Source organism: Pinus tabuliformis, chromosome 4_2 (genome assembly GCF_031772625.1).
Source record: "Pinus tabuliformis cultivar Carrire ecotype Pingquan chromosome 4_2, CPIR1, whole genome shotgun sequence".
In the NCBI taxonomy this organism is placed as follows: Eukaryota; Viridiplantae; Streptophyta; class Pinopsida; order Pinales; family Pinaceae; genus Pinus; species Pinus tabuliformis.
This window is the reverse complement of record NC_142304.1, coordinates 869,073,494-869,099,631: the sequence shown is the minus strand read 5'-3', so window position 1 is coordinate 869,099,631 and position 26,138 is coordinate 869,073,494. Positions and strand designations below refer to the sequence as shown.

The 26,138-nt window shown below is 37.3% G+C and overlaps 1 protein-coding gene across 1 annotated transcript in view; it reads right to left on the bottom strand.

The window, feature by feature from the left end:
* The window catches only part of LOC149172416 (COP9 signalosome complex subunit 6-like), a 156,024-nt gene that overhangs the window by 73,764 nt on the left and 56,122 nt on the right, over positions 1-26,138 (bottom strand). The window contains exon 3 of the mRNA XM_089424319.1: positions 25,230-25,323. Coding sequence (XP_089280445.1) covers positions 25,230-25,323 — 94 coding nt within the window. The remainder of the gene's footprint in view (positions 1-25,229; positions 25,324-26,138) is intronic.

Genomic DNA, 26,138 nt, shown 5'->3' with positions numbered 1-26,138 from the left:
TTTCTTGCAATTTGATTAGGTCTAGGGATCATTTTATAATTTTGTAAATTTCCCGCAGTGTGAAAATTTGTGGAAATTTGAATAAAATATTAATGTAATATGTAATATGTCATGCCTAGAGAAGTTCTGTGGGGTATGTGTGCTCAAAATTACACCTCCCACCCTCGACTTTCTACTATGACACACTTTGAGGGGTAAAAAAATAAGTTCTAGAACCTAAAAACCCACTTTTCCTAAGTTTAATGGGAAATCTGGTAATAATTTAAACCGGAAATAAATTAAATGGAGAAAAATAAATAGCTCCATGTGACAAAATGGCATCGAAATGACTTGGAAATTATCTCAAGTCAAAGGAATGAATCAACGGACAAGTGGAGGATGGTTTGGCACCTTACATCATAAATACATGGCCCACTCAAGTAAATCATTTTATGGCAATAATGAGGAACTTGCTTACTTGGAAAATCGAATTCCTTGGAGTTAATGCACATGAGGGGACATCTTATTGAGATTTCTATGGAGACATGTCTCCACTACCACTCCTCTTATCTCTCACGCTTGGCACTCACACTCAAGAGTAGGATCAACGCAATTCCCAAGGAGGTCCACGCAATTGCTAGAGGAGGATCAACACATTTCTTGAAGATGAGGTGTCATCACATGGTTTGATAATGGAGTTTGACATGAGTTAGCTCCTTGATTGGTTCACATTTGGATTTGCTTGTATGCACACCTCGAGAATTCGATTTTTGCTTGAGGAGATCTTGATGCCACCAATGGAATTTGATTTCTTGGAGACCTCACACTTGGAGTCTCATTTCCTCCCTTGGGATCTTCTCCATGGCCATTTGTCACTTGGTTGCTACATTGGGATTTTCTCCCATTTCTCTATATAATAGAGCTTTGTGCTCTCATTTTGTATCCATAGTTACGAGCTATTGTGCTTGGGGAAGCTTTGATCTTATGTACACTTGTTCTCAATTGCAATAAAAGACTTTAGGGTTCATTTATGAGTTGATCCATTGGAGTATGATGATTGGCTCACTATTAGTATAATTTATTTTGCTCATGCTTTGATTTCAATTATTTCCATATGCTCTTGTAATTTGTTAATGTGAAGCTACCTTGCATTGGCAATTGATTTAGAAATATGCTTTAAGTGTAGAAATCTCTAGCTATTTTTCAATCAATTTCTAGAGTTTTCTTATCATTTCTTATTTTCTAGATCTATATAAGACTAATGTTTGATTGAAGTTTTGTAGATGAAATTCTTGTTGGATCAAATATCAAGTGTGGGGGGGAAGTCTTTGGAGAGACCAACCCACTCTTGACACATTCTCCAAAGAGCTCTCAATGGTCTTTTGAATTCCATAGTTCATCTTACGAAGTGATTTTTTGCAAGGATTTTCTTTGATATAACTTGTATACAAGCAAAAACTTCATAATTTAAATCTCTTTTAAAAATTGTGCTTTCATTGATTTCTTTAGCTATTGAAGAGCATTTCCCAAACTAGGCAAGTGAAGGAGTTCACTCCCATCACTTGATTTGGTTTTGTATATTATTTTGTATCATACTTGCATCCACTTTTTAACTAATCTTGTCTTGGTTTTGCAGCCCATAGTTGGAGTTTTGACACAAGTGCGTTGACAAAATACCATTGAGACTTAAACTAGTTTTCTTGTAGGACCTCTCAAGCATTCGAGATCTATTCTAAAGAGGTTGTGGACACTAGAAGGGGCCGCAAAGAAGGATAGGTCGTGGGCCCTTGTGGAGATTGTAATTTTCTGATTTTAGAAAGACTTCTTTGACCTAACAAATAGAGACAATAGACAGATATTTTTAGGTGGAAAACCCCCTCCAAGTTAAAAACCACTGAACACTTCTTAATATTTGTCTTCAAAATAATTACATCAAGTTTTCAGCTCCAACTGAATGAAGCTCCAACCCCTTGATTCACAAGCTCCAACCTATAGGATGTTCCAACACCCTATTACCAACTGCAAATGGGAGAACGCTTTAACGCCCTAGATCTCAAGCTCCAACCTAACAATTGCTCCAACACTCTGTGTACCAGTTGCAACTGGACGAATACTCCAATGCCCTATGCAGGCTACAACCTGTCCTAGCACCACCCTGCCACCCTAAAGTGGTCTCAGGCTCCAACCTGAAGGTGACTCAAATAACCTACCTTGCACCAACCTGCCACCCTAATGATCTAGCGGACCACGTTTCACAATTTTCGGATTGGACCCCCCTGTGCTCTGAATCACTATAAAGAAATTGTAATGAAAGTTTTGCTACTCTGCTCAGTATCGATATGTATATCATTATCAAGTCCTGGCAACCTCACTGCTCAATCTGATCACTGCACAATCATACCTCAAACCCAATCCTGCCTTTACTCAATCACAAGCCAAATCTGACCACTCTGCAATCTTTAATTGTTCATTGTTACAATTGAATAGCATTACAATCATCACTATCAATAGGGTCACTGTCACATATCCAATGCATTGTCAAGAGAATCTTTGGCACATCAAATGTTAGGGTTTCGATCACTGTCACAATCATAGCAGATCAGTCACTGTCCAAGGTTGGCAATACTTGTTGTATCCTCAATATCACTATGTTATGTCAATAAAGTATTGTCATACCATCAACCCAACATCCATACTATTTTCATCAAGAAATTGTCATGTACAAGTAACACTGTCAAGTACCAGAATATACTATCAAATGCCAAGTGCACTCTCAAGTAAATCATTGTCATAACACTACTGACATACCATCACAAAGCCACTGTAATTATGTATTTTCAAAGGTCACATTAATCTGTCATTGTCACATCAAGTTCTTGTCATCATTTTGCAAGCTTACTGAAGCATATCAGTTATGTGATAAGCCCACAATCATACTGTGACAGCTATAATAGATCAGTCACTATCCAAACAATTACTTAATAAGTCAACCACTATTGTCTTCAAGTTATTGTTACTGCAACAAATGTCACTATCATAGGTTTTGTCAGGTCAATTTATCACATCACAATCAGTGTCACTATCATATCATTGTCTCTTTGTCTCTTGGCATCAATGTGTCAAACCCTAGCTACAGTCATATATTCAAAGCATTGTTATAATTATCACTATCACATTAAATACAGGGTAGATCACTATCATGCCATTGTCTTACTACATTAGCAACTACAAGCTTATATTTAAATAAATATGGTCAAGTTCTAGTCCTTCAATCTTTGAGTGTTGTAGATTTTTTCAAGGATGAGACGTTGCTTGAATTCTTGATTGTGCCACCTACAGAAATGCTACATCTAACCAAATACCATGCCTAGGTTGGATTGCTAAAAGTCAGCTTGGTCGACTTCACTTCTAGGTAATGGAACAAGTATGTAAGCCTTATCTAAGGTTCAGTTCTAAAGCTTAAACAACTCACACTTAGTAAAACCTAACAATTGATGCTAACAAGTATGTTATTTGTACTCAATGAGCATGCCAAAAGAGCACAGGACTAGATGCAATAGTCAAGCGAATTCTTGGAACAATTTTTTATTGATGAACCGCAAAGATCAATGGTGAGAGCCCCTGAACTCAAGAAGACTTACCTCAAAGTGATTCTAGACCACAGATACAAACTTATCAATTACAGAGGTATCTTGACTTGAAATGTTGCAGATATAATGCACCACTAGTTTTAAGCTTGATGCCCTAAACCACAAGTTGTAGGCTTGATGCAAAGAAAACTTGATGCCCTAGAATGCAATTTTGAAGGCTTTATGCAAAGAAAATTGATGCCCTCCACCACAATTTGTAGGCTTGATGCAGAGAAAACTAGTTCTGGATTACTTCAAAGGGATGCCTTAATGGAGGGTCGATAGCTTTCGCTATCACAAGAATGAGTTTTGTGCTTGATTGTGATTCAATAGTAAACTAGTCTAAAACGAAGCCAAACAGAGACAAGGTTTGATCCCTTAATCTTTCTTGTAAGATGGATATCCAAAGCAAGCTCGAATCCCTGAACCAAAGTGACAAACAAGATATTCCCCAACCCAATCTTCAAACCCTTCATTGTTCTGTACAGGGGCCAAATAAGTTCAAAATTATATTTTTCAAAAATCCATATTCATCTTTGCGCATATTTCAAAGGTATATTGGAAGCTCCTTTTATAAACAAAGGAGGGTTTTCATGAAACAACGAATTCCTAGATCATAGGTTAGGGAGACATAAATTTAATTTCAAAATTCTTTTGATAACATTTTAAACATAATGTTAATCATTTCATACTTCAATTAAAATTAAAATCTTGTATACTTAACAATAATGTTAACCCCGGGGATGCTGGAACGGGAGGTGTTTTCTATCGCCTAGACGAAGAAAGAGAGTCTCAATTCGCATGGGGATTAGGTGTCGTAACAAACAATCAAGTCAAGTACCTAGCCTTGTGGCAAGGTCTGGACCTTACGCTCTCTAGGGGAGTCCGCCATCTGTTAGTATTTGGAGATTATACGTTTGTTATTCAAAAAGTGTCTAAAAGTAGGAAGAACGACGAGAAGTTCCTCCTTCCCATTCTTCATCGAATTAAGATGTTTGTGGAAACATTTGACTCAATATCCTTTTATCATATAAGAAGGAATTTAAACGAAGTTGTTGGTTCCCTGGCCAAGCAAGGTTCGCAGCTAGCATAAGGAGAAATAAAGTATGAAAATGAGATTATTATAACCAAAGACATTCCATAAAAATGACTGGCATTGTTAAATTGGTAAAATCCTCGGGACAAGCGAAGTCGGGGACATGGAGGCATATCAATGCATTTAATTCTATAGTGCATAATTAAGTAGATGGATTCAAAGCAATGCAACGAAAGCTCTGGAAAGATATGGAGACTTGTATCATTTTTTACAGGTAGGAAAAAAACGTCCCTTCGAATAGGACACAAAACAAATGGAGTAATGTGGATAAGGAAATTGAAGCAGGTAGTATGTGTGACATTTCATTCGGCAATAACAATCCTCAAGGTGATGGTCCCATTATCATCGATTTCCAGAGGATTCATCCGATTTTCATTATGGACTCCGCAAGTGGTGTTCTAGCGAGGCATGCTTCCATTAATGCAGGATGGAATGAGATTGAATCGCAAGGGGAAAGTGTGATGGTATATATAGGAAGTTCGGGGGCTCTAGATTATGGTGATCGAGAATTAAGGAACTGCATTAACCAAACTCGCCATCATTTCTGGAGTTGGCTTTATATGATGGAGAATTCTCTGAGAGGAGCGAGAGCTCAAAACAATCCGATGGATCGTCAGATTAATTTGCTAGAACTTAAGCTTGACAAGATTCAGTTGGCCATGTACATGGCGGAATTTCGCTTGGACAACCTGCAAACGGCAGATGAGAGAGGTGCGGAGGACCAGGTCCCCTTATCTGATAATAGCGTGGAGCAAAAAAATTCAGGTTGCTCATGAAGACTCATTTGGTGCCCGCAATGGTGAAAGCAACGTCCCAGCAAGCGCACAAGAAGGTAATCCCTCTGAGGACGGGGAGGAAGAAGAAGAAGCACAGGGGAACCAGGTTCTAGTGATTATGTAGTCCTTTTTTTTAGATTTTATCTATGCTATGCAGCTTTCTTGTTTTTGGAGGGGTTCTTTGGAGAATCTATGGAATTCATCAGTTTAGTATAGTTAGTTATAGAACAGAGGACAAAATAGAAAGACAAATTTTGAACTTTTGGAACAGATGGTCTGAAAAATGTGCATTTCATGAAAAAAAATTGTAGAAGGCACTAGCCTTCAAACCAATTTCTTAATAGAATACATAATTGTTTCTTTTACAAAAAAAAACAATAATGTTAACCCATTATTTTTAATAATATTTCTTTTTAATTAATTTATACTTTAATAATTCATATAATTAATTCTAATTCTAATTTTAATTAAATTTCTTCATTTGATTTTCCTTTGACCTTAGACCATGGTGTTGGGGTTTTTGCCCAATAGTGTGGTTAGTCAACTTCAAGTGAGAACATCTCTCAAACCGGGAGGCCTCTTGGGACATGCTGTACCACCGGAATCAACTCAACTAGGAGAATCCATTGGCGAGGATCTCTAGGGTAAGTTCAATGATTTACTTCTTCAAAAACCCTCAACAAGTGAGGGGTATGTCCTTGGTCCAGGAAACCAAAACCTTAGAGCTAGGGTTTCTATCGATCCTTCAATGGAGCTTCCAACTTGATGTAATTTAGACAAATATTAAGAGCATTCATTAATAGTTTGACATAAATGACAGGGGTTTGGTCAAAGTCAAACTTCAGGGTTGACATCAATGACAACACTATTCAATAGTGAGAACCCTCGAAACCAAAGATCTCCATCAGATGATCCATGGCCATGAACAAAAGGGGCCCTAAGAAGATGAAACTCCCCAAGTCGGTTCAAGAGCTCCAAGGAACCAGCGGAAAATTTTGCTTAGCTTTATTCTTTAATAGATCACCTTGTACCTCTACTTTATAGTTTTAGCAATCTTGTTTTCAAGGAAGCCCCACCTTGAGTTGGAGAAGAGCCAACCAAAAGTGATAGGAAGGGCTACTAAGTAGATAGTGTGTTGCCTTCTTTTCACAATTGGTTGGCTCTAAGTTGCACAAGACCAACCCCTTGATGCATGGCCTTTGTTTTGGTTGCCTCTTGTTTCATAAGGTAAGATTTCATGCTTGATAATGATTAGGTTGATTTTTTTAGTCACCCCAGTCCTACTAGATTGATGTGCTTGTGACACAATACTTCAACCTATGAAACATGTGTGCAGGAACCAAGTTACTTATGGAAAGACACTTGATCTTTAAAGGTTAGTATCATATTCCCTTGTCATTTGATATCTTTCCATGTTATAGTTTCAGACCAAGAAATGATCTAGCAATCCATAAACCGTCAATTTCTTATGCATGCTCTGCTGTTTTAGGAGTTCTCATCAAGCTTTTAGCTATTTACAAACAATATTAGCCTTAATGGCATAATTTTATTGACTGGAATAGTATAAGTTCAGTCTAGGGCTTCCTCCTGATGCTTTATCAACACCGAATTGACAGTTAATCTCAACTTACAGTCTATCTGAATAACAAACCGATGTTCCTAAATTCCATGCAAGTGTTATTAACAATTGAATATCAAATCACAAAAAAAAAAATTTACTATTTCTCCATCAGCTTATGTTCCCACACTATTAATCTATATTCTTTGTCCCAAACTTAAATGATTTAGCGTCCTACTTACCATAAGTATTAATTTTGAGTCATCTAGATCTTTTTTTCTTGTACAATTAAAAATACAATGATGAATATTTAAGTAATATCAATGAACAAACATGAAACAGCGTTATAATCAGAAACATTCAAGTTCTATTAGAAGGTCAGCATCTGCATTCTAAAATTAACATGTGCATCAATAGTTTTCTCTTCTTGAGTCTATAACCACAACCATTGAAACCTGAAATGTTTTGGCATGCTTAGAATAAACAGCAACGATGGATGTAACCACTCAAGATCATTTATGATAGATATAAGCAGATGAAGAGATGTGCAACAGTACCTCTATGTAAACACCATATTTATAGTAGTTAACCCACGAGGTGTAGACCAGTTGGTTTGTGTGGAGTTTAGTCACCATTAGGTCACTCGTTCAAATCTCATTCAGGGGGGTGGGGGAGAGGGTGTAGAAATCTTAAGGTCTTATAGCCCACCCCGATTTCAATTTGTTTTGCATGTCAAATTTAATGTCCAAACCCTATAGTTCATTGCATATTTAACTTGAAAACAAATTGCAATTAAAACACCAAAAGGCTACCACTACTATTCACTTTCAGCTGATAATTTCACAAGCATACACATAAATTTTGGACACTGATTTTTGGTCAAACACAGACCCTGGAAAAACCCTGAAGGAAAAACCAGCTGGAAGATGATTTTATTTGCTTTTATCTCAGAGAAATTTACACAGCATTAATTACACAGGGGTACTTATCTATCCCCTTGAAACTCGGGCCAGACTCCTTGAAACTTGTGTTGCTACCCTTGAAACTCAAGCCACTGTTCAGAAGATCTGGAAATTTGTGCCACAGACAGAATTCCAGCACCTCAAATTCCATGGCACTGTCAGCAATCTCTACCCTCAAAAATTGTGCCACATACCAGCAATAAATGCTCTTGAATTTCGTGCCACGGACTCACTGTTCATCCCTCGAAATTTGTGTCACAGTCAGCCTTCTCTGCCCTGAAAATCATGCCACGGGCTAACCTTTCTCTGCCTCGAAAAACATGCTGACAGACCTGCTCTTTTGCCTCAAATAATGGGCCTGTCAGACTAGCATTTAATATGCTGATCCTTCCTCAATTTGTGTCCTAAAGCTCCTCAAAAATCACACTGGAACCTCTGCCTGAGACTTCTCAGTAATCATGCCTCTGTCCCAGCCTAGAAACTCAGATTCGTATGGTCTCCCCTTGCTGCCAATTGATCTCTCCTTCAGCAAATGCTATTTCAGCCTGCTTGCTCTTCTCCTCTCCTCTTCTCCTCGCTTCTCGAACTTTTCACATGAAGAATGAATGTCTCCTTTGCCTTTTTCCTCCTTTTTGGTCTCCTTAATGATGAGAAGCCCTATCCCTAAGATCAGGGGCTGAGATTAGATCTCAGCTTCTCTTGCAAAGGGTGGAGATCTAATCTCGCATTGACCCCCTCTCATGTATCCCCCTTCATTAATGAGCCCCTCTAATCACTTTAATAACTTGTACCATGTAATTTTTTCTCATAAAGTCATTTTAATATAATAAAGTACAATGTACTTTTCGAACCTCACAAAGTGACTAAAAAGTCAGAAGATTTTAATAGCCACATAAAGTCACACTAAATAGGTGGGTTTACATGTGTTCCTAGGCCAAGGCAAAAAGCACTAGTAAACACTTCTTTGGTACATTTTTCAACAAGAGGGGTGTTGAGGGTGCGAGCCACCCATGGGGGATAAAAACTGTCCCATGGGGCATCCAGGCTCGACTGAGCCTCATGCATTACTGGTGACAGCATTCCACAAGTGAGCAGATCATTCTTCCATGCAACATTAGGGCTAGCCCCAACCTAGGATCAACCTAGTTGAGAGAACCAAAAAAAATAATAGTGTTATAGTACTTCTATGTTACAAATAAATATATATAAATATAAATAATGAGGATAATTGTAATAACGATTAGTTAAGTAGTAATTAATGCTCAAGAGGCATGTCTAATGAGACATGACTCTCTATGAAGAGGCACCTGCCTAGCATATAAGCAAGGCTCTCACTTTCATTTGTATCATCATCTGATTCATACATTTAATATATAATATTCATTTCCTCATGGATATCTTTATATTCCAAGTCTTCTGGAGTAATTAATCTAAAGAAGGAACTTTGTTCGCTTCATTTGGTATCAGAGCAGTTTAATCCTCTGGTCGCTCAACCACTACACAAAGTTCGTTCACTGATCCAGGTCTTTGGCCATTGAAATTCGTCAACTTCGTTGTCGTTGAAGCGTTTCGCTACGAACTTTTGGAGTTTCTCCGTTGCTGAGTTCATCAAAGGCCCTTGGCCATTTTTAAAGGAGAAAAATAAAAAATAAAAATATATAAAAAAGAGATCTCTAATAAAAAAAAGAAAGAAAAAAGAGATTAAAAGAAGAAGAAAAAAGAGGAAGAGAAATTATATAATATATATATATATATAAACAAAAAAGTCAATATAAACAAAAAAATAATCCAAAATCGAAAAAGAGGAGGTATATAAATCAGTGTTGTGAAAATCGCGATAATATCGCCAAATCGCGATTTTTTGAGTTTGCCGATATTATCACCCAATTTTTACGTTAATTTTTTTTCACAAAAAATCGCGAAAAAATCACAATAGCTTAAAAAATCGGGATTTTTTGGGAAAAAACTTTGGAAAAATATATATATATACATATATATATATATTATATATTTACTTTTTTTTTCTTTGATTTTTTGATGAGGAGGAGGTGACACAACCTACCCAAGCTACCCCTGTCACCAGTAGAGAACGTGGTCTACCTCCTGTAGCTCTTAGTTCTTCAGCTTCTAGAGTTCAGCAGTGTCCGCTACCAACTCCACCGGCATCTACATCTAGAGGGAAAGGGAAAGCTATTGCATTTTATCGCAAGAGGGGCAGAGGAAATCAGTAGTATTAGACTTTAGTTATTTGATTCATTTCATTGTATATGACATTATGACTCATGATATGAGATACATTATTATATTTTTTGTTGATATTTTGAGGCTGAGTTGGGAGTCAGGACTTACTATTCTACTATTCAGGACATGATTCACTGTTATGTGTGATGTAGCACTAGCAATGACATTACACATCTTATATATTAGTTATTTTATCATATTTATGTGTCAATGTATTTATTTATGTTGTAGATGCTTTAGATATTAGAAAATTGAAAAAAAAAATGAATATTTTTGTATTTTATGATTTTTTCCCGATTATTTCCCGATTTTTCCCCTTGCCGATAATATCCTGATAACGATCGCTGCAACATTGATATAAATCAATATTACAAACAAAAAAAAACTAAAAAAATCAAAATACGAGAAGAAGAAAAAAAATAATGATAATAAAACTAGATAAAACAAAAAAAGTTACCTTGTGGCCGTCAAGCAACTGTACCAGATGTTGCCCTTCTCCCTGCTATCATTTAGCAACTCGATTGTTCAACTACACCCACTGTTGTCCGCAGTCAACACCTACCACTGTGTCAGAAGTTTAGACAATAGACTGTCCCAGACCATTGTCTGAGTGTGTTACCTGTTGTCGCCTTTCTGCCACCAGATCCATTCGAAGTAGACTTTGGAGCCCAACCACTATACGTAGCCACCAACTGCTACCACTGACAACACCCCAAGCCACCTCAACCTTCCGCCCTGAAGCCGCCAACATCTTCACCTTAACTGTCCATAGTAGCCATGGATAAAAAAATAATAAATAAATAAAAATTCAACAAAAAAAATAATTTACTTACCTGAGCTGATAGCCATTTTTGTCGACCATCTGTTGTCGTTGCTATCAACTGCCATACCAAGTAGAGCTCCAGTCGACAGACCATACCAATCGTAGGTTTCGCTGGCAAACCAACCACCACAGCCGCCCGAGTAGCAGCGTGTTGCGTTGAAGTTATCGGTCATTCCTTTGCTGCGTTGTCAAACTGTCACCTCTGACTTCAAGCAATGCCCGTCCACGCATTCACAACCACCTTTGTATAACAGTGGCCTGTATACGTACAGACGCCATACAATGTCTCTCGTCGTCGCTAGCCCACGTGAGTTGTTGAGGAGGGACAAATTAATGTGAACAGTGGATAAGAGTCACATAACTCTCGGGAGCATTTTTCATAAGACGTCAAACATCTAATCCTTAAGGTTACAACTTTTCATATCTAGTTTATATATTTTATTAGTAAAGGGTTATATTTTTGAAGGGTAAGGTAATAAATCTAGATTTTAGGCATCTGTGGTTCATTTCTTTTGAGCTTAGTCTCGGAGTATCTACAGTGGAAACCATATTTGTCAACGTTTCAAATCCCAACAGGAATCCATCATCAGGACCAATCTGAACGATGATATAAGAAGAGCTATGTGATAGGATAAATAGTTAAAGAAATAATTTTGATTGAAGGTCAGCTGATAATTTTTATTTTTATTTTTATTTTATATTTTACTTTTATTATTTTTATTTTTATTTTATATTTTACTTTTATTCTTATAATAATTATTAAGAGTAGTAAAAGTTTTTTATCATAAAACTTATTATTTTTATTTTTATTTTGGTTTTGTAACACATTTCATATTAGTTGAATATTGTAATAATTAATTAATTGGAAGGATTTTATAAATTTTACTTTTTTAATATATTTAAATTATTATTTTTATTTAAATTTATATAATAGATTTATATAATGGATTTTTATATTTGCTGATGTGATTGATTAATTCATTAATTCTAATCAAAAAACTAATTTTTTATTCTAAATAATCAATAATAATAGTCATTATTAACATAAATAAATTATTATTATTATTAATTATAATTGTTTAATAATTGATACTAATAATAATAATAGTTAATTAATTGACTATAGTTTAAATATATATATATATATATATATATATATATATATATATATATATATATATTTATTATGTTTTCCATTCTAAAATTAATTCCTATTATAATTAATTAATAATCATTATTAATATTATAAAATTCTTTATCAATAATCTTTATATTCTTTATTTTTATGATAATTATTATTATAAATATTCAATAATAAATAAATATTTCATTCTAATTTTTATTAAATATAAGATTAGATAGTTTGTTTGTTTAGTTTGATAAACTATATTAGATTAGATAGTTTTTATTATATTCTTATTACATAATAATATAATAATATAAATTAGATATTATTAATATTTAAAAATTGATTATTGTTATAAATAATTTAGTATTGTTATTATTATTATAAATAAATTAATATTATTATCATTAAAAATAATCTTCATATTTAAATGATAATAATAATTATAAAAACCTAATAGTAATATCTATTTTAATTTCATTATTATATAGTTATAAGATTAGATATTTGAGAGAAAAAACAACTACTGATTACCTGGGATGCTTTGGTGGTTCTAACCCTCTAATTAAGGGAAGCCAACTTCCATTGATCTCAATACGTGGATGTTTTATAATCTCAAGGGCCTCCCTGATCTTCCTTCTTTGATACTGTGGATACTCCGAGACTAAGCTCAAAAGCTAATAAATCAACAAGTTACTATTAAAAGGTCAAATAACTCATTATTAATTAAAGAAGTTCAATAAAAAAAAGAAAAAAAGTTTTTAAAATGGGGTTTATATATACAAGTTAAATTTAAAAAAAAATATATATATATATATATATATAGAAGTAATTATTAAAAAGAGTATACTTTGGAAAAAGGGTGAAAAGTATAAAAGAGTCAAAGATCTTAAATTCAACTCAAAAGTCCCAATCGAAGTATAAGCAAAATGGCATCTAGTTCGAAAATAAAGGAAGCAATATTTTTTGGAACCTCACGTTGCGCTGCTCCAGTGCTATTCAGAATTAAAGGGACTTTTGTGTTGATTTGGGATAGCATCAGATGTGCTCTAGCCACAAAAATTGGTGGAGAGGCTAAGGCACATGAGATCTCCAATACCCAGAAAGGGTTTGGGCAGATTCTAAACAGCTTGGGAGATATTAAAATAAATAATATTTTTAATAGAGTCCCTAAGTCTAAATTTAGGGAAAATAAAATATTAATGTGAATTAATATAAAACTGTGTTAGAATGGTCTAAAAGTCATGGATCAAGCCAGATCTAATCTTAGCCGTTGATTAGGGACTTAATCTCGGCCGTTGATTTGTCAGCGAGAAAAGTATAAGAGGAGGCTTGAGGGTCACTTGGAAAACACACCAAGAGATCAAGATTTCAACTTTCTGGGGCTGGGTTTGCTGAGAAAGTTGAGAGAGTGATCAGATTTGCAACTGAGGGGCAATGAATACAGAAGCAGAGAGCAGAGATAGCACCGGGAGGATCAGCGTAGTAGCCAAAGAGAGGGATGCAGAAGCAGCCAAGGGTTCACGCAAAGCCAACCGGGCTCACGCAGAACCAACTAGGAGCTACGCAGTGCCTCAGAGGGCCAGCGTGGGTGACACAACGGGCCAGAGGGCTGACGCAGGCCAAGCTAGAGTGATGTTGGGCTAACGCTAGGCTAGAGAGAAGCTGACGCAATCCCTAGAGGCTGACGTTGGGGTTTCGTGGGGCAAATTGGAGTTGTGGAGCTACTAGAGTGTTTATCCGGGGTTTCAGCCGGTATTTGCTTCAGAGTAGAGAGGTACTACTGCCAAGATTTTTCTCTGTTGGGTGAGCTGAATTTGGCACCTAGATTGTATTCTGAAATTGCTTAATAAATCAAACCCTCAGATAGTTGCACTAGTTTTCCCGCATTGGGTTTTTCCGGGGACATTAATCCAAAAACAACGGTGTCACTTGTGTGCTTGTTTTTATTTCCTTCAGCTGATGATATGTAATGTGTTGAGCATGTACTTGTATTTATTTCCAGTATTTACATGGTAAATATCTTGATAATTAACACAACAAGTAGGTAGGAATAAATCAGTAAAGTGCATGAAGGGTTTCTAACGTGTCAGACTTAGAAATTCCAACATGGTATCAAAGCGTGGTTGCAGCTCACAGGAGAACTAAGGACATCAGCGGAACAGAGAAGCAGCAACAAAAAACAGTTGTCCCGAGTGACAGAAGTTGTTCCTAGCAGAGTAGGAGCAAGGAAGGGGTGATGCAGTTCCTGCGTCATCAAGATTGCCATAAAGAGGCAGTGCAAAGGCTGAGGGAGGCAAAGGCACGCTCACACAGAGGCTAGGAGGGCTGATGCAGTTGGCTAAGGAGGTTGATTTGCTAGAGTCAGGATTGCGCAGAGCCTAGGAGCTCTAACCTTCATTTTGTTGGGGATTAGGAGGTTGTGGGTAAGTTGCAGAGTGGAGTTGGTGGGGTACTGTAGTCAGAGCAGTACCTAACAAGGCAAGGCCAAGGTAGAGAGAGTTGCTGCCGAGGTGGATTTCTAGCCAAGGAATCTAGATTAGTGTTGCAGTCGCACAGACGATTGGAGAGGGGCATCTCGAAATTTACAAAAGGGTTTCCAGGAGGGAAATTGAGGCTCAGAGGAGTCATACCGAGAACTTCCAGGAGGGAAGTATAAGAGCAACGAAATGGCACTACACGGAGTAAGAGACCAGGACAGACTGGACGGAGCCTCAAACTTCGTAGTCTAGAAGGCCAGAATCTTATCCGTACTAGATAGGAATCGTGTCAAGCACTTCGCCTTAAGGACGATAGCTATCCCAGTTGACCCTGTTGATAACGACAAGTATGAGGATGCAATGGCGAGGGCTAAGAGTATCATGTTGGGTCCCTATAATACTAGTGATTACCCCATTACTATTGTAGTTATACCCCTTATTAATATTGTTGTGCCCCTATTGCCCCCATATTGTTATTACTATGCCCCATAGAATCCCTCTATTGTTATTTTTGTGGCTTTATATTATTATTGTTAGGTCGGCTGGGTTATATTGTGACTCCTTAGACTCCTATATATAGAAAGGAGGTTTTGTCATTTGTATCATCGAAGAATTGTTCATTTATGTAATGTAAAGGAGGTTGCCCCCTCGAAGAGGCTGAATTCTAAGGCGTTGATCTATCTTTTCTATCTTTTCTTGAGCTGGTTTCATAACATTTGGTATCAGAGCCTTGGATTCTAGGGTTTCGCTGCTCCCAATAGGTCATCGTGGCATTTTCGCTATAACTTTTTTTCTGCGACGTTTCAGAAGCTAAAAAAAACCCATTTGAGAAGACATCGCGCTGAATCTCGGGTCCGAATTTCAGAACTTTTCGCGCTATATTTGCGGAGATATGATCTGAGGAAGTTGGTCTTCTTGCAAACTCCTGAATTACATTCCAAACAGGTGACCTGGGGAAAATCGTCATAACTTTCTTTCTGAGCATCGGATTGAAATTTCGTAAGAAGGTACAGAAAGAGGACGGACTGTAGTTTCTTTTATATATTTTTTCAGAGCCAAAGGTTGAAACAGTGATTCGTGGCACGTCGTACAAGTTGGCTCTACTGAACTAGTCTATAAGCAGGTCACTGTGGGAGATTTTGCATAACTCTTCCTTGGAGAATCCAATTTGGATCAGACTGGTGGCATTGGAAAGAGGACGCAGAAGGCTACTACAGGTCACAATTTCAGAACTGGATGATTCGAAATTAAAGAGATACATCAGATTCAATATCAGGCTTCTACGAAGTGAAAAAAGGTGTGTAGTTTTTTTTTTTTGTGCATAAGCTTGGTTTGAAGAATTCAAAGGGCATAGTAAAGCATTATTATCGGTAACTGATGCCCCGAGAAAAGAAAATGCAATCACCTAGTAAGGAACCTGAAAGCTCTAGCATGACTCATGAAGAAGAGAAGAAATGCTACATGATATATCAAAATTACAAGAACAAGTGCAACAAATGTCACGCTCACAAAAGCTAAGATAAATGGCGTGGAATCTAAGATAAATGGCATGGAATCTAAGATAAAGGGCATGGAAGCTAAGATGGATGATTCAAAGACAGATTTCAAGAGAGACATGGCAGCTTTGAAGACAGACATGGCAGATTTGAAGACAGATTTGACAAATTTTCTTCAAGAAATACTTACTAATGGTGAAACGGTTGTAAAGGAAACTCATGATGCGAACAAAAGAAATGTTAATCATGATTCCATAGACTCTAATGTTGGATCGAAGACCCACCATATTCCGAAAATCGATATGAGGAAGTTTGATGGCAAAGATCCCGCAACATGGCTATTACAGATAGAGCAATTTTTTGATCTCAATAATGTGCAAAACACACAAAAGGTACGTATGGCAACTTTATATTTGGAACCAAATCAGTTTGTATGGTATCAATGGCTTTGCTCTCGTAAACAATTTATCACTTGGGCAATTTTTACGGAAGAATTGATAGCACATTATGAGGATACAAAAAGCAACACTTTTTTAGCCAATTGATAAGTCTCAAACAAAAGGGTTCATTAATGGAGCACATTGAGGAGTTCCAAAAATTGAACATAAGGGTAAAAGATATTCCAGAGGAACATAGGATTGATGTGTTCATAGGGTCTTTAAAGGATAATATCCAACATGATGTTCGCCTTTGGGAACTTGATTCATTAGAGAAGGCATTCAGGTTAGCAAGAAAAATGGAAAGCAAAATTATGGCAACCAAGAAGCATACCACTCACAACTATAAAGACAGAAGTGTTGTTGCCCCTAGTCTTCCACAACCTATAAGGTTGACACCACAACAATTGGAAGAAAAAAGAGCAAAAGGGCTTTGTTACAGTTGTGATAGCAAATACACTAAAGGTCATAAGTGTGTTGAGAAGAAATTATTCTACATAGATTGTGAAGAGGAAGAAGAAAAGGAGCAAGAAAGGTCAAAAGAAGAGGATATACTCCAGGAACAAAGCCTAGATGAAAAACAAATAAATCCGACCATATCTTGTAATGCATTGGCGGGAATTACCACTCCTCAAACCATCAAGATAGAAGGAAAAATCAAGAAGAAAAAGGTAATAGTGTTGATTGATTCAGGAAGCACCCACAATTTTATTCATTGTAAGGTAGCAAAAGAATTGAATTGCTTCCTATATCCAGCACCAGAGTGTCAAGTGATGATTGCAAATGGAGGAACAATAAATTGCTCTAGAAAGTGCCATAATATCAAGCTATCCATGGGAGAATATGTATTGACTAGCCCAATGCTTTCCATTCCAATAGGAGGTGCTGATGTTGTACTAGGAGTCCAATGGCTACAATCCTTGGGTACAATAGCTTTTAATTTTCAAGAACTTTTCATCAAATTTTCTACGGAAAGAAAGGAAGTTGAATTAAGGGGTACTGCAGGGAAACCAAGAAAGATAATCAGCTCTAATGGTATGACAAAGCTTCTAAAAAAGGAACAAAAGGGTGTAATTGCACAATTATGTTCGCTAGATGTTTCCACATCGGAATCATCTATTTCTCCAGATCTCCAAAATGTCTTGGACAATCATTCCAAGGTATTTGAGACTCCCAAAGGTCTCCCACCTATGTGTGATCATGATCATGCGATTCATCTGATTCCAAGAAGTGTTCCTCCAAACATCAGTCCATACAGATATCCCTATGTCCAAAAGAGTGAAATTGAACGTATGGTTGCAGAAATGCTAGAGGCTGGTATAATTCAACCGAGTCAAAGTTCTTTCTCTGCTCCAGTAGTATTGGTGCACAAGAAGGATGGATCATGGCGCATGTGTCCGGATTATAGGGAGCTCAACAAGCTCACTATTAAAGATAAGTTCCCCATTCCTGTCATTGATGAATTACTAGATGAATTGCATGGATCAATTTACTTCACCAAGTTGGATCTTCGTTCAGGATATCATCAAATCAGAATGAAGACTGAAGACATTCCGAAAACAGCATTTAGAACTCATGAGGGTCATTATGAATTTTTGGTCATGCCTTTTGGCCTTACCAATGCACCTTCAACATTTCAAGGTTTGATGAATTCAATTTTCAAACCATTCCTTAGAAAATTTGTGTTAGTATTTTTTGATGATATACTAATCTACAGCAAGTCTTGGAAGGATCATGTTGAACATGTTGACAGGGTGCTACAACTATTGGAGGAGAAACAATTATATGCAAAAAGATCCAAATGTTTCTTTGGAGTCCAGGAGGTGGAATACCTGGGTCATATTGTATCTCATGGAGTTAAGGTAGACCCTAGCAAAATTAAAGCCATTAAGGAATGGAAAATTCCCACATCCATAAAGCATCTGCGAGGATTTCTCGGGTTGACAGGGTATTATCGCAAGTTTGTTAAGAATTATGGGAGAATAGCAGCACCTCTAACAACATTATTGAAGAAAGATGCATTTTCATGGACTCCGGAAGCAACAAAGGCCTTTGAACATCTTAAAGAGGCAATGTGCCAAGCACCGGTCTTAGCTACACCGGACTTCAAAAAACCTTTATTGTGGAATGTGATGCTTCAGGAAATGGAATTGGTGTTGTTCTAATGCAAGATGAAAGACCCATTGCTTTTGAAAGTCGTCCAATCAAGGGAAAGTTTTTACACAAAGCTATTTATGAGAAGGAAATGTTGGCAATACTCCATGCACTTAAGAAATGGCGACCCTACCTAATGGGAAGACACTTCAAGGTAAAAACGGATCATGATAGCCTTAAATACTTTTTAGAACAAAGATTATCCTCTGAAGAGCAACAAAAGTGGGTCACAAAGATGTTGGGTTATGACTTTGAAATCATCTACAAAAAAGGGAAGCAAAATGTGGTGGCAGATGCACTCTCAAGAAAGGATGAGGATGTGGAAGCATTGTTGTGTGCCATTTCTATTATCCAACCAGATTGGATAAACGAAGCAAGGGAGGAATGGAAGAATGACAAAGAAGTGTGGGCACTTATTCGAAAGCTACAACAAGATTCCAGTACGTCTGATACATTTAGCTGGCAAAATGATTCGTTATGGTACAAAGATCGCTTATACCTCTGTAAGAATTCCCAGCTAAAACAAAAGATTCTTATGGAATTGCACACTTCTCCCTTAGGAGGGCACTCAGGATTTTTAAAAACTTACCACAGGGTTAAGAAGGAATTTTTTTGGGATGGCCTTAAATCAGATATTCAAAAGTTTGTGGCGGAATGTTTGGTTTGCCAACAAAATAAAGTTGAAACAATTAAGACACCGGGTCTATTACAACCTTTATCCATTCCAAGCCAACGTTGGGAGGAGGTTTCAATGGATTTTATCACAGGTTTACCCAAGTCTGAGGGAAAGAGTGTCATCATGGTGGTAGTTGACAGACTTACCAAGTATGCACACTTTTGTGCATTATCACATCCATTTAAGGCCAGTACAGTTTCTACTGCATTTATGGAAACAATTCAAAAGCTACATGGAAACCCAAAGATTATTGTAAGTGACAGAGATCCCATTTTCACTGGAAATTTTTGGACAGAATTATTTTCTTGTCTTGGTACTCAGTTAGCTCATAGCTCATCTTATCATCCTCAATCTGATGGGCAAACTGAGATAGTAAACAAATGTTTGGAAGGATATCTTCGTTGCTTTGTATCTGATAAACAGACACAATGGGTCAAATGGTTGCCTCTGGCTGAATGGTGGTATAACACTTCCTTCCATACAGCAACAAAAATGACCCCATTTATGGCACTTTATGGGTATCAACCACCATCCATCACATCATATTTAAGAGAAAATTCTAAGGTTCAGGCAGTGGAACATCACATCGAACATCAACAACAAGTCCTCCAACTCTTAAAGGATAACCTCGTGTTGGCACAGAATAGAATGAAACAATAGGCAAATCAACATCGCAGTGAAAGAAGTTTTGATGTAGGTGATTGGGTATTCCTACGGCTACAACCATATAAGCAAATGTCCCTCAAGCAAGCTAAGAAGGATAATAAATTATCACCAAAGTATTATGGTCCGTACAAGGTGTTGCAAAAGATTGGTACTATGGCATACAAATTGGAGCTTCCTGCAGCTTCTCGATTGCACCCAGTTTTCCATGTTTCATGTTTAAAGAAGGTTATAGGCGACAAGCTCCCAGTTCAAACAATATTGCCAGAACTTGACGAGGAATGAAAAATTATATTGGAACCGGAAGCAGTCACAGAAACAAGAACTCAACAGCTACGAAATCGATCAATTTCGAAGTATCTTATCAAGTGGAAGAACTTATCTGCTGAAGATTCCACATGGGAGGATGAGAATTTTATACAGAAGTATCCAAAACTACTCAAGCGTTGAGGACAACACTTTTTTGAAGGAGAGGGGCATGTTGGGTCCCTATAATACTAGTGATTACCCCATTACTATTGTAGTTATACCCCTTGTTAATATTGTTGTGCCCCTATTGCCCCCATATTGTTATTACTGTGCCCCATAGAATCCCTCTATTGTTATTTTTGTGGCTTTATATTATTATTGTTAGGTCGGCTGGGTTATATTGTGACTCCTTAGACTCCTATATATAGAAAGGAGGTTTTGTCATTTGTATCATCGAAGAATTGTTCATTTATGTAATGTAAAGGAGGTTGCCCCCTCGAAGAGGCTGAATTCTAAGGCGTTGATCTATCTTTTCTATCTTTTCTTGAGCTGGTTTCATAACATATCATCCTTGACGAGGTCAAGGATCATATAGTACCACATATTGCCGAGAAAAACACGGCACAAGGGATGTGAGAGCCTCTGACCAAGTTGTATAAGCATACTTTCATGCAAAGGAAGATGCTACTAGAAAATCAACTACGATCATACCAGATGCAAAAGGGAGATCAGATCGACCCATTCCTCGATCGATTGAAGGAGATCTGGGATCAGCTAACTTCCATAGGGGCAACGCCGGATCTAGAATTGATGGTGAGAACAACCCTCAATGCAGTCTCAGAAGACTGGGAGGTGTTTGTCTAGAGCATACCAGGCAGGGCGACCCTTCCAAATTGGGAGGAAATGTGGGTTGCTCTTCGCCAAGAAGAGATCATAAGGCTGAGCAATGTGGGAAGCAGCGGCAAGGGGATCAGAATCAAGGAGGAGCAGGAGGAAGATGTTGCCCTAGCATTTGAGAGAAAGCAAGAGAAGCGGAAGAAGAAGGACCTCTACAAGGTCAAATGCTTCCACTATGGGGAGCTGAGTCATTATATGACCCAGTGTCCAAGGAAGAAGAGTAAGGGAGAGGCCTCCTAGACCAAGGCAACGCCAGCAAGGGCAGAGAAGGAAGTGGAGACAAACGATGATTGTGCCATGAGTGCTCATGTGCCACTTCAGAAGAAGTGGGGAGACATCGAGTTGTAGCCAGGAGGACTACAAGCAATGAGGGGCAGGATCGTCGAAGTACCCAGACTCTTGGATTAGACCTTGCTACGGGAACCCCGAAGAGGAGTAGTAGTACTGGCGATGTCAGTAGAGACGGATGTCGATGGAGCGACAGAGGGAGCTACAGTGTAGGATTCCCATAATAACGCGAGGCTAGCAAGCTACAACAGTGCGAGAGGCATGGGAGTGTTGCACCAGTGCATAATGGCACAGAGAGGTGTGCAACAGTGCAAGATGCACAGAGTTGTTGCAGCAGAGCAGAAGTCAGAGAGGGAGCACTTGTCAGTGACGAAGGAAGCTTCAGCATCAGGAGTGTTTTTAGCCTATCGGAGATGTCAGGGTTGGGAGATCAGTTACTTACTTCTCAGTAATTGGGTTGCAGTGCAATAGTTACCAGTGGTAGTGCTATGGGTAGTATGATGCGGCATGATGAGAGGGGTTGCAATGCAGATGCAATAGTGGCAATGACAGGGCCATGGGCAGCAACATAGATGTAGAGGGAGTTGTATTACGGATGCAGCAAGGGCAGTGGCAGGGCCATGGGCAGTAGTACAGGATGCAGTAGTGCAGAGGATGATGGGCAGCAAGCCTAGCATCAGCACAGGGACCGATGCTGGATGATCAAAGTGATGCTCGGTGACGAGTATTACTAGAGCACAGTCCTCGCTAAGAGGGAGTGTTGATTTCGGATAGCATCGGATATGCTCTAGCCACGAAAACTGGTGGAGAGGCTAAGGCACATGAGATCTCCAATATCCAAAAAGAGTTTGGGCAGATTCTAAACAGTTTGGGAGATATTAAAATAATTAATATTTTTAATGGAGTCCCTAAGTCTAAACTTGGGGAAAATAAAATATTAATGTGAATTAATATAAAACTATGTTAGAATGGTCCAAAGGTCATGGATCAAGCCAGATCTAATCTTAGTCGTTGATTAGGGACTTAATCTTGGCCACTGATTTGTCAACGAGAAAAAGTATAAGAGGAGGCTTGAGGGTCACTTGAGAGAGTGATCAGAGTTGCAACTGAGGGGCAATGAATATAGAAACAGAGAGGCAGAGATAGCATCGGGAGGATTAGCGCAGTAGCGGGAGAGAGGGACGCAGAAGCAGCCAAGGGTTCACGCAAAGCCATCCAAGGCTCATGCAGAGCCAGCGAGGAGCTGTGCAGTGCCTCAAAGAGCCAGCGTAGGTGACGTAGAGGGCCAGAGGGCTGACGTAGCCAACCCAGAGTGATGTTGGCTAACATTGGCCCACAGAGAGGCTGACGCAGTCCCTAGAGGCTGACGTTGGGGTTTCGTGGGGCAAATTGGAGCTATGGAGCTGTCAGAGTGTTTATCTGGGGTTTCAGCCAGAATATATGCTTCCGAGTAGAGAGGTACTACTACCAAGATTTTTCTCTGTTGGGCGAGTCGGATTTGGCACCCAGATTGTATTCTGAAATTGCTTAATAAATAAAACCCTCAGATAACTGCATTGATTTTCCCACATTGGGTTTTTCCGGGGACATTAGTCCAAAAACAATGGTGTCACTTGTGTGCTTGTTTCTATTTCCTTCAGTTGATGATCTGTAATGTGTTGAGCATGTACTTGTATTTATTTCCAGTATTTACATGGTAAACAACTTGATAATTAACAGAACAAGTAGGTAGGAATAAATCAGTAAAGTGCATGAAGGGTTTCTAACATATTCCAACATTTTGCAGGAAAAGATGTTATTATTTCTATCTCAACCACTAAAGGGAAAAATTATATAAACTCTAACCTTGCTAAACAATTGGTGATTCCAGAGTCAAATATAATTGAGATTTTATACGTCTTGGGTAGAAAACAATATGACCTGACCGAATTACAATTAAACATTGTCGATTATACTTTTATATCACAATTCTTTGTTCAATCTCTATGGAATTATCTAAGTGACATTGTTTTGGGCTCACCCTGGATGGAAACTCTAGGGTCCTTTATTCTAAATACCAAAAAAGAAGTTTTTGACATTTTCCCACAAAAAGTAAAAAATAACACTACAAGATGTTACTTTGAAGCCAGATTGAGTGACGCCAGAAGACATACAAGAAATCTCAAAAGTAATTCTTCCAGAAAGTAAAAAATCGATACAAAATATGCAAAAGGAAGTTGACAAAATCACCGCTGACAAGAATGAGGAAGTTTCTCAACTTAGAGACCATAGTGAAAAATTACTAACGCAAATTAAGAAGGATAAGAAGTTGTTGGAGCACAAGGGGCAACAACTTGTTGAAAAAGAAGCGTCAAAAATTTCAAATGTAGAAATTCAAGTTGAAGAAAAAACGAACATCAATCCAATGAATATGACAACTCAAGAAGACAAGTCAGTGGAAAAATGACACACTTAAATGTTGCAGTTCAGTTAATAAACATCCCAAGTGAAGGTTCTGTAACCAACTCAACAACCATAGCACCAAAAGGAAATCAAAAAATTTCCACACCTAATAAGGGAAATTCAAACCAAAAAAATTCTCTATCAACATCTGAATCATGAGAGTAGACAACTCAACCAAGTTACGACCAATGACAACAGAAACAACAAACTAATGTTCCAAAGAATATTGATATAACTTCAATCCAGTGCTATGATGACAATTTGTTACGAAATTGCAATGATCAGAATACTCCACAAAAGATTAATCTAAGATGGTCTGGTTACTTCTCAGTGCGACAATTTTGTTTGTCACTTAGAAGATCATATCAACTGGTATCAATGAAGATGACAATACCGAGACGAGAAGATATTCGAAACCGAAAAAGAGATCAAGCATCTTGCATCAACAAGCTTTGAGGACAAAGCTTTTTTGAGGAGGAAGACAATGTTACGAATATATATATATAAATATAAATAATGACGATAATTGTAATAACGATTAGTTAAGTAGTAAGAAGAGGCATGTCTAATGAGACATGACTCTCCATGAAGAAACACCTACCTAGTATATAAGCAAGCCTCTCACTCTCATTTGTGTCATCATCTTATTCATACATTTAATATATAATATTTGTATCCTCATGTGTATCTTTATATTCCAAGTCTTCTGGAGTAATTAATTGAAGAAGGAACTTTGTTCGCTTCATTCTATTTTGTATGAATCGGAATCTCGCATTTTACCTCTCTATATAACAGTTTCTATATTAGGTGAACATATCAATTCTCTCCTTCATACATATTGAGATATCGTTATTTCTTATTATATTCTATATATTCACTTTTAAGCTTAGGCATTACCCATGTTGTCATATTGACATATTTTTATTTCTTTTTATATCTATATTTTATATTTTATATATTCACTTTTAAGGTTAGGCATTACCTGTGTACGTGACAACGTCTCTATCATACTGAACTGTAGATGCACCTCACCACTCTCAATCCAATCAACTTATTCCTTATAATACAGAAATGGAAATACAGATTTGTAATTAAACATTAATATATTAATGATTGCATACTAAACCTTATTAAATTTTAAGATCAACAAAGGCAACAAGGTAAATGAATCAAATCACAAAAGGCAAAATGATTCAAATCCGTTATAATGATTCGTTCACAAAATATTTTGTTGCCAAGAATGAAGGTACCACATACCACTCTCATATATTGTAATTGGTAGATCCTTCTGGGCATGGTTGATTGCTGGATTCAGCAGCACATAAACTGGGCTCTCATTAATATCCATAAGCTGGTTATATAAAAACAACAAAAGTCCATAAGTTACTGATTGAAAAGGGGCATGAAATGTGCAGGTGTTATCCGTGAAATATATCACAATAACTAAACAATCATAGTACCTACTATCGGAATAGACGCATCTCACTTTAAGAACCAAAGTAAACATAAAAAATAAAAATAAAAATAAAAAAAAAAATAAAAAAAGATATTTTCAGTCCTATTTTCCATTTAACTCTTCGAATAGTACAAACCAGAAAAAGGTTTACAAGATATTAAAAATTCATGTTTTGTGTCAGTAAAGAGCATGAAATAACAGAGGTGATCAGAGAACCAACGTAAACATAAATACTAAAGATATTTTTGATCTTCTCTTTTATTTAATTATTGCAATCTTACAAACAAGAAAAAGGTTTACAAGATATTAAAAATTCAGGTTTTGTGTCAATAAAAAGCATAAATTAACACAGGAAATCAAAGAACTACAAGCAGCCCTTTGAACAGTTCTGCAATAGCAAGAAGAGATGCCAATAAACAGGGTCATGATAAATGGGAATTATTTTCAGTTCCTTCAAATTCACATATGCATATACAAGGGCACATTTTGGTATTTCATTGTCATTTTGATTTATCACGTGGACTTCCTCTCTTCTCATTGATTAAGCCTTCGTTTCTCGTTTTAGTGAAACTTTACCTGCCACTGAAGAATTCAGTATGCAACCATCACATCCATGAAAATTCTGTAGCATTTTCCAAGGTTTTCTACATTTTCAAGGATAGCTGGCTTGTAAAGTTGTAGGCCATCACTGAAAAGATGCAGCCTGCTAT